The sequence below is a fragment of the Chionomys nivalis genome, chromosome 3, assembly GCF_950005125.1.
Source record: "Chionomys nivalis chromosome 3, mChiNiv1.1, whole genome shotgun sequence".
NCBI lineage: Eukaryota > Metazoa > Chordata > Mammalia > Rodentia > Cricetidae > Chionomys > Chionomys nivalis.
The window spans coordinates 37,257,041-37,267,626 of record NC_080088.1 but is presented as its reverse complement, the minus strand read 5'-3'; the positions used below and the strand labels follow the sequence as shown (position 1 = coordinate 37,267,626).

The following is a 10,586-nucleotide window of genomic DNA, read 5'->3' as shown; positions in this document are numbered from 1 at the left end:
GCCTAGCCTGAATATTAGCACCAGGACATAGATAAACCCTTTCTCAAAAAGACAAAAACAAACAAGCAATCACATATGACATTTTAGGATAAAAAGGATTATATATTTTTCATTCTAATGATGTCTTTGTACCACCTCTCTCTCACACACACACAAAGTTAGACACTATAACTGATTAAGATATGAATAAGAAGGTAAATTAGTGTGATCGGACTCATTATTTATCTTTCAGATAAGCGGGTCTGAAAGTTTGTACGTTAAAATTGTTCAGAAAATATTTTGTTTCTGGCATGATTAAAAAGCAGAAACAAGACACATTCCTATCTATTGACAGTGGAGTGCCTGAAGCACACAAAAGAAGTCTCAATACAATCTTATTCTACTGGGTCTTACATTGAAAAAAACTCTCCCCCTCCTTGCAGTGAGCAGTCTGAGCGGGTGTAATGGAAGGAAACTGGACCCAGTTAGCTGAATTTTTTCTTCAAGGAGTAACAGATCGTCCAGAGCTACAAGTCCCTCTATTCCTGGTGTTCTTTTCCATCTATGTCATCACCATAGTGGGCAACCTTGGCTTAATTTTTCTCCTCTTGAAGGATCCCCATCTTCACACTCCCATGTACCTTTTTCTTGGAAGTTTAGCCTTTGCTGATGCCTGTTCTTCAACCTCTGTGACTCCAAAGATGCTTATAAAATTTTTAAATAAGAATGACACGATATCCCTGGGTGAGTGTTTTTCCCAATTTTATTTTTTTTGTTCAAGCGCGACTGCGGAATGTTTCCTACTGGTAGTGATGGCCTATGACCGCTATGTAGCCATATGCAACCCTCTGCACTATGCAGTTGTGATGTCCCAAAGACTCTGTGTTCAGTTCATAAGTGTGTCATATCTAATTGGACTTTTACTTGCCTCAATTCATGTAGCATTATTATTTAGGTTAACTTTTTGCAGTTCCAATATAATAGATCATTTCTTCTGTGATCTCATACCACTCTATACAATTTCTTGCACTGACCCATTCATTAATGCCTTGGTCCTTTTCATTTTTGCTGTTTTTGTAGAAGTGAGTACTTTTATGAGCATCATAGTTTCTTATATCCGTGTACTTTTTGCCATCCTGAAAACAAAGTCTAAGAAGGGCAGAAGCAAAGCCTTCTCCACCTGCAGTGCCCATCTGGTGTCGGTCTCTTTGTTCTATGGCACAATCTTTGTAATATATGTGATATCTGTATCTGACACAGAAAATTATCAAGGTAAACTGTATTCTTTATTCTACACCGTTATCATTCCTCTACTGAACCCCTTTATTTACAGCCTAAGAAACAAAGAAGTTTTAGGTGCATTGAGAAAACTCACAAAATAATCACTATTTTCTGAAAACCTTAAAGTGTTTTCTATCACCAGATTTTCTCTTTTTAATTTCATCATAATATTTGGCACTGTATGTTGCAGATAATGTGAATTTTTTACATATTGTTAGGTAGAGCAATAAAACATAGATAAAATGCCTGTTATTATCATTATTGTTGTTGGTGTTAAAATAGTGAAGTCTTTAAGGGATAATAGAGAATAAATTGTTTTTGAATTCAAACTCAAAGGAGAACATGAGTTATCAGCAAATTATTTTCTTCATAAGATTAATATATTCTTTTTCTAATACATGTGTCTGTATATTATTGAAACAAAAACTCCATGAGTATGCATTCAACTTCTATTTTTCATTTCTTGATTTTAGTTTTATACATAAATACATTGCAAATGATCATAACTAACATCCGCCATCCCCTCTCATCCTCTTCCCACACACCTGCTTATTATTGTCAAAGGGAGCCCTACCCTAATCATATGTTTTTCCACATCTGCTGTATTTAACACAGTCATTGCAATTAAGAACATACAGTTGTGGAGGATGCTGCACAAAGAACACTGCACTCTTGATCCAAAACAGGGAAAAACCAGGCTGGAGTCAAGCTAGAAGCTCTCTCTCTCTCTGATGAGTAGCCCTTAGAGTACCAAAGAATGCTACAGAACTCCTCTTCTTCCTCTGGCGTTTACATTTCTTCTGCTCACTCATCTATCATGTCCCTTAGGTCTTGGACCAAGTGTTATAGTTGTCCCCTTCAGGACTGAGGACTCTAGAGTTACTTATTTTCAGCACATTAACCATTTTTTTTGAAAAATGTGGGTTTTGAAATTTTTATATATAAATACAGTATTTACAGCATTTCCACTCCTTTATTTCCCCCCTCCAATTATTTCTGTCATATTTTCTCACATTCTAAAGCTCTGTTATCAGTCTCTCTGTTAATCATTATCCTTCACAGTAAGAAGCTTCTCTAATCAAGGCTGAAAACTACGGCTAATAATACACCTGTTTGAAAAGTAGTCTAACCACGTGTCCATTTAGCGTTATAAGTAGTAAATCCTACACCATAAGATTTGTGACTATCTTGGTCAGGTGCTTTTAGTCATGTTTACAGTACCAGGTATACATGGAGTGGGTATGAAATCCAAGCAGTTTGACATTGAGTAGCCCCTAAGAGTTGTGTTCTCAGTAAATCAGTGGAAAGGAGTGCCTGACAGATGCCGGGGCTATCAATGAGTGATCTCCCCCTATAGCCTCAATATCATTTACTGGTAGTCTGAGGGCTAGGTCTACTCAGCGGGGAGAGAGATTCTATCTTGACTCCAGCCTGTCGCCTCACTGTTATGGGTCAAGAGTGAACTGCTTTCAGTAATAGAGTTTTACCATGTTTTTCTGTTAGGCACCCAAGAGAAAAATGCAAAAATTTTGCCTTGGGATGCTCTGTGGTCTTCAGAGTTAACACGCAGAAAATTGCCCCACACTTGATAATGGTATTTTCCTTAAAATTACTAGAGATTCTGGTATCAGAATTGGCCAGCATGCCAAAGACCTCAGTTTGAATTTCTTTTATCAAAGCTATCTTTATCATTTAATATTGTAAACTAGCTATCAAAGTAGTAGTTTCCCTTTTTACTCAATTAAAACCTATTTCAAATCTTGATTGATTATATAAAATTTCCTGAAATGTGATTACATAATTGTAAACAATAGGCATATTTTTATTTTTATAACCATTGCGTATTACACACATAATAATGTATTGAAACCCAGTAAAAAATAAAACAATACTTCTAGTAACCTTGAATATTCTATTGTAAATACCAACATCAGACATCAGACTATTATACACATTTTTTCATTTGACAGTGGTTGACCTTGCCATTTGTCTCACAATGCAATTTTCTATATTTCTTTTAAGCTATTGTTATGATAATTATACACACACACACATATATATATATATATTTCATCCCGTTACCCTCTTTTCTTCCATTTCTCTCTCTCTGGATACATTCTTCCTACCTAGTTACCTTAAAGCAGATGGTTTACTGTTTGTGTTTTACTGTCTCCACCAAGACTTCATCCAAATCCCCACGTCCTGTGGCTCCTCTCTTACTCTTTTGACTGTAAAGATACTATCTCAACCTTATTAACAAAAATAAAATATCTCAAAAATAAGTTTATCAGTGAGGAGTAACATGTAGCATTTGTCAATTTCCCTGAATAATGTCCCTTAATATAATACTTTTAGTTCTACCGATTTTCCTTGGTATTTCAATAACTTATTTTGCTTAACTTTAATAATTCAGTTCAGCTCAGCTGGGTCTCATGATATGTCTTTTTAGCTATTTGAGAAGCATGTGTACTGGCTTCCCTGATTGTTGCATAAGTTTACATTCTCTCCAAGTGATCATGATGGTCCCTGCTTCTCTATGTCATACCAGCATTCATTTCCTTACTAAAGTTGATTTTTTTTCTCTTATAATTCCAGGGATTTAGTACAAAATGTAATTTGTTCAAATTACTCTCATTGTCCTCCCCTATTCTCTTCCATCTCTTACCAAGTACCTTTTCCTACCAAAGTTGATGCCAATAAAATACTGAACCCAAGAACACACCAAAAAAAAAAAAACAAAAATCATCCAATATGATGAAGAAGACTTCATCCCAAAGATGCAAGGAGGGTCCAACACACAAAATTCTGTCGATATAATCCATGATATAAACAACCTGAAAGAAAAAAATGCATGATCATCTCATTAGATACTGAATCAGACTTTATCTAAATTCAATAGCACTTCATGATAAAGGTCTTGGAGAATTCAGGGGTACAGGGAGTGTACATGAACAATAAAAGCAATATACAGCAATTCAAGAGCCAAATTAAATGGAGAGAAAAATCAAGGTGATTCCACTAATATCAGATAAAATATCCATTCTCTATATTTATTCAATATATTACTCGGAAATCTAGCTATAAATCAAAAATAAATCAGCAAATTGGGAAGGAGGAAGTCAAACTTTTGATATTTTCACATTATATAATATTCACAAGTGACCAAAAAAATATTCTACCAGGGAACTCCTACAGCTGACAAACACCTTCAGTGATGTTGTAGTTACAAGATTAAATCAAAAAAAAATCAGTATCCCTCTTATATACATATAATAAACAGTCTGAGAATAAAATCAGGGAAACAATGCCCTTTGCAATAATCACAAATAATATAAAATATTTTGGGGTAACTCTAACCAAACAAGTGAAAGAACTGTATGACAAGAAATGAAAATCTCTGGAGAAAGAAACTGATGAAGATATCACAAAATGAAAAGATCTCCCATGTTTATGGAGTAACTCTGCCATTCTGGACTGTGCTGAGTGAGCAGGAAGTACCATATATATATATATATATATATATATATATATATATATATATATACATACATTGGCACAGCTTAAGTTTTACAAAAATCTTAGCATTTCAAAAAGCGCTCCTGGTCAGAAAATAATTACAGATATGCAGTAAAGAAAATTCCAGTTAAACAAAGAACCCATGAATGGGTTATAGTGTTGAATGAATGTACATAGGCTTGGAAGGGAGAAGAAAAAATGTATAGAGAGTCATAAAATAAAGTTAATGCTCTAAAAAACGGGTAAAGTCTTTAAAGAGACTGGAGGGAGAGGTGGGGAGACAGCAATGTAAGAGCACATTCAACAACATAAAAAGCAATATGACCCCATCAGAAACTAGTGGTTTTAAATCAGCGAGATCTGAAACATCCTAATACAGAGGAATCAAATGGAAACAACCTTAAAAATAACTTTAAGAAGAGATAGAGGCCCTTAAAGAGAAACTGAAAATTTTCCTTAAAGAAGTAGAGAAAAAGAAAAAAACAAAATGGAAGAAATCCCTAAAAGAAAGCCAAGAAAAACAATCAAACAGGTGTATAAAACAGTTTAAGTCATGAAAACTGAAAGAAAGGCAAATGTAGGGAATCCTGATGGAAAATCTGGGTAAGCAATTAGGACCTACAGATACAAGCACAAACAACACAATACAAGTGATGGAAAAGAGAATCTCAGATATGGAAGATACAATAGAGAAAAGAGATTCATCCTCAAAGAAATTGTTAAACACAACAAATCCTTGACACAAAATAGTCAGGAAATCTGGGATACCATGAAAAGAGAAAACCTAAGAATAATAAGGAGAGGAGACAAGAACTACAGATCAAAGGCACAGGAAATGTATTCAACAAAATCATAGACAATAACTTCCCAACCTAAAGAAGGATAATGACTATTAAAAACAAAGAAGATTAAAGATTACCAAATAGAATGGACAAAAAACATTCCCTTGCTATATAATAATCAAAACATTAAGCATACAGAATAAAGAAAGAACATTAAAGCTGCAAAGAGAAAAGATCAAGTAACATAGAAAACAGACCTATCAAAATTACACCGGACTTCTCAATGGAAACTCTGAAAGCCAGAACGTCCAGAAGGACATTCTGCAGACACTAAGAGATCACAGATGCCAATAAAGATTGGGATACCCAGCAAAGCTTTCAACTACCTTTGATAGAGAAAGCAAGATATTCCATGACAAAACCGAGTTTAAACAACACCTGTTAACAGATCTAGCCCTACCGAAAGCACTAGAAAGAAAGCTAGTTTCCAACCCAAGGAAACTAGCTACACAAGCAATAGATAATTTCACACCAGCACTATTCAAAGAAGGAAAACACACACACACACAATACCGCCATCAACATTAAAACCAAAATTAACAGGTACTAACCATCACCAGTAATTAATATCTCTTAATATCAATTGCTTTAATTCACCTCTAAAAAGACACAAGCTAACTGAATGGATATGAAAACGCAATCCATCCTTCTGATGCATTGAATAAAGACACCTCAAATTCAAAGAAAGACATTATGTCAGAGTAAAGGGTTGGGGAAAGATTTTCCAATCAAATGGACCTAAGAAAAAAGTAGGTATAGCTATCCTAATATCTAACAAAATTGACTCCAAACTAAAATTCATCAAAAGAGATGAAGAAAGAGATTTCATTATTATCACATGATAAATTCATCAAAATGAAGTATTAATTCTCCAAGGGCACCCATATTTGCAAAACAAATATTAAAGTTTAAATCACACATCATACACATCATACCCTATTCACTGATAGTAGTTTTCACACCCCACTCTCACCAATGGACAGTACTAACAAGACAGAATCTTAACAGAGAAATAAGAGAATTAACAGATGTCATTACTCAAATGGACTTTAAAAACAAATATAGAATTACCCAAACACACACACAAACTATATATATATATATATATATATATATGGAATAACCACCTCTATCATATTGAATCATTATAACTTAGAATTAGAATTCAACAACATTAATTGCAGAAAGCCCACAAACTCATGGACATTAAACAGTACTCAATTGAATCACCCCTAAGTAAAGAAAGAAATAAAATAAAGACTTTCTTTCTAGAATTCAGTGAATTCTAGATGAATGAGTACACAACATATCCAAACTTATGTAACAGTATGACAGCAATGCTAAGAGGGAAGGTCACACCACTAAGTGCCTACATAAAGAACCTGAGCTTCCTCCTGCCTCGACTTGATATGTTATGCTTTCTTGAATCTCATGTGAGGCCTGACCCTTTCTGAACAGAGGTGCAGTGGATTGTGGGAATACAGGAGGTGATGGTAGGAATGGGAATAGAAGAGGGATGAGAAACTAAGGTTGTTATGTAAAATAAATGGAAAAATATTTTTAAAATTAATAATTCCCAATGCAGGACAGCATGGCTGTTGCTTAGAAGTAAAGTTAGAGAACAAATCTATTATATCACTGAAAGAATGTTGATGGAGTAAGCATTTTATTTAACTTATAATTAACCTATATCTTTAGATTTTGAAAGAATTTGACCATATAAGGACAGTTACAATAGCGTTATTAGTTTTGATCTGTTGATTAGTTAATAATGCCCAGCAGATTGGATGAACTCTACTGGGAGTTTTTTGCTAGTATTTGGGGAGTTGCGCTGTTTATCTCACAAAGAGGATTGAAGATGGGAAGGAATAAATATCACTCCCTCCAAACTGTGTTTCTTAAGGAAAATTGACTCAGAAAGAATAAATATTGAGACCCTTGTTCCTTCACTTCAAGTATTCTTCATGAGGATTTTGATATTATATAGAAGGGTAAGAGACTTTTTTTCTACTTTCTTTTAAAAAAATTAATGATGCCCATATCAAATGCAAATGCTTTCTCAAATATATTAGACAACATATGTGGAAATAACTTTCTAGGGGATTTATCTAATAAAAATAATGCAAAGAAGTTCCTATTGAAAGAGCTAAATCCCTAGAACACACAGGTACTTGTTTGTGGACCAGAGATTTGACCTCCACCATGAGGTTTTGAGAAGTCCTTGCTTGTAAACTTACACTATGATTCTTATTAATAACATTGGGAAGTTTTTTGTTTTTTTTGTTTTTTGTTTTTTGTTTTTTTTAACTACTGAGTGCTTTTGCATCACAGAAAACCTAGTACCTTAAACCAAACTTCATAAATTTGTATATAAGTAATAGTAAGTCAAAGGTGGAATTGAGACTCATGGGTTCTGAAAATTTATGTTCTGTGTCCTTAATTAAGACAATGTAATAAAACCAATCTATCAAAATTTCACTTAACGTTTAAATGAAATGTATTTTAAAATGTCCTAGCATCCAAGTTAAATCACTCAGAAGTGTGTGATATCAAGGCAGTATCTGTCTGGTTCTAGGTTCACATTTCTTTCCTGGAAACATGAAGAAAGGAAGAGTCCACCACACTGGGAATATCAGTTACATTAGTAAATTTTTGACAAATGACAATCATAGTGTTACAGTTTTTGGCGATCAGATGTTTGAATTTATTTCAAACATACCTTCTTCAATTAATATATTTACAAGCCTAATAAAACTACAAACCAATTTCTTTTCTCTGTTTCCAGTAAGGATGGAGAAGGAAATCCTTCCAAGAATATTGCCTCTATTCAAGACAAACAATGCTTATTGATAACTTTCTATGTAATAATAAAGTTCTCCATATTTTTACATCCTTAAGATTATTCTTACTTAACATGCTTTTTATTTGACTTTATATTCCAATTGTTTTCCATTTTTCTTTTGGTTTGTAATAATGATGTAATTAATGAGAATTCTAAAATTACTTGTAAGAGATCACAGACATTAGCATGACATCTTTAGTTAATTTCATAATGAAATGGTAAAGCAAAATAATATGTATTGGCATAAAACTATTTGTGTTGTGTTGTAATAGCCCATGACTGTCTGTTGTTTAGACATTCGTGCCTGCTGTTTACAATTGAACTCCTTCTGTTTTCGTTTACCAGAGAAATGTTAATGTACACAAACACATAATGTGCAGAATTCTGCATATTTTGGCATTCCAGAAACACAATGTAGTGGTACTGTCTTCATTTCTCTCCACCTCAGTTTCTACTGGATCAATCTTCACTTTCTGGCTTATTGCACTCATGGATTCATTTTGATCTTTTTTTTTCTTTGTTCATTATGTTTATACTCACTATCAATCAATTTGTTGCAGAATTTCGGTAATATAATTTTCTTTTATTTCATTTTTTTTAGGCTACTTGTGATGAACTGTTAGGGTGAACATCCTAACTCACAAGAGGAGATATCAGAGGTGTGGGTGTTCAGAATAATCATCTGTGAAGACTCACACATTGCATCCCATGAAAGCACCTTCTTGTGGTATTCTGAGCATGGGCTCTCCATCATATGTGCAGCACAGCCCACAAACTTAGAGACTTTTCTAGTCTGTGTGTTCAAAATCCAGATAAGAAGCAATTTAAAGAAGGCAAGATTTTCTTCTTAAAACATATATTTTGTTTATTGTTTTATGGTTTGTGGTATTTTACCTACTGGATGTCTTTGCTGGGAACTGAACTAAGTTCCTTTGGAAAAGTGGCTAGTGCTCTTATCCACTAAGTCTTTTTCCTGTCCCCTCTATTTCTTTCCATCTCACTGTTTTTCTTTGTATTCTTCACAAATTTCAACACTTGAATTAAATCTAGCTGTTGAAAACTTTAGCCTTTCTACTCTTGTTTCTTTTTTAATGTTTAATTTTGCCTTAATGTTGAAAATCTCACTCAGAAAATAAAAGGAACTTACTGGTTTTTTTAACATATTTCTCTTGAGAGGAAATAAAAAGGTCTGCTAGAAAGCTATTATGATGAAAGGAGCATAAATAAAAATACATAAATAAGGTCTTTAATTGTTATCTTAGCATTGACTATTAATATGTTAAGATTAAAGAATTATGCACATGAATAATACCAAAGATATGTTAAGTAGCTTTACCACATTAAACTTTCAATAGATATATGAGTATATATAAAATAAAAGTAGAAAGAATATCATCTGGAAAAAGAAAGATTACAAAAGAGAGAAGAATGTGAGATGCTCTTCGTTGTAGTTTCAAAGTTTATAATACAATAAAATAAATATGACATGTAAACTATTACTTTGTATGATAATTATTTATTAATAAGAACATATAAAATTTTGTGAAAAAAAGCAAAAGACTTTTTAATTTGAGCTAGTGTCTCTTCAAGACAGTTTTTCAAATACCTGAAATGATGAGACATGCCTTTAATCTGAGACAGAGACAGGTAGCTCTGAGTTTGATTTCACTCTAGTCTAAATACTAGGACCAGCCTGAACCACACAGATAAAACCTGTCCCAATAAACAAAAATAAACAAAAATCAAAAATGACATATTAGTATAAAAAGAATTATGTATTTTTATTCTAAATTCTGTATGAAGCCTCTCTTTGTCTTTCTCTCCCCCCCCCCACACACAATTTGTAATTGATTTGGGTATGCATGAAACCAGGTAAATTAGTGTCTATTATCTCATTATTTACCTTTCAGATAATTGCATGTGGAAAGTTTATACATTAAAACTGTTCATAAAATATTTTTGGTTTCTGGCATATTTAAAAGGCAGAAATATGACAGCTTCCTGTCTATTCACTGCAGAGCACCTAATACACACAAAAGTGGTTTAAATACAACCCTATTCTTACTGAGATTTAGTAACATTTTAAAAAATCTCCTCCCTCCTTGCAGTGAGCAATCTGAGTGGGT

At 33.4% G+C, this 10,586-nt stretch overlaps 1 protein-coding gene across 1 annotated transcript; it reads left to right on the top strand.

Moving 5' to 3' along the window:
• Positions 1-443: 443 nt before the first annotated feature.
• On the top strand, positions 444-1,361 carry LOC130871886 (olfactory receptor 5AC1-like). The gene has a single exon (XM_057765569.1). It carries the CDS (start codon positions 444-446, stop codon positions 1,359-1,361), a length of 918 nt encoding a protein of 305 aa, XP_057621552.1.
• Positions 1,362-10,586: the final 9,225 nt, after the last annotated feature.

What these genes read in the sequence shown, in the direction of transcription:
- LOC130871886 (XM_057765569.1), top strand. Translation starts at nt 444, where the DNA reads ATGGAAGGAAACTGGACCCAGTTAGCTGAATTTTTTCTTCAAGGAGTA.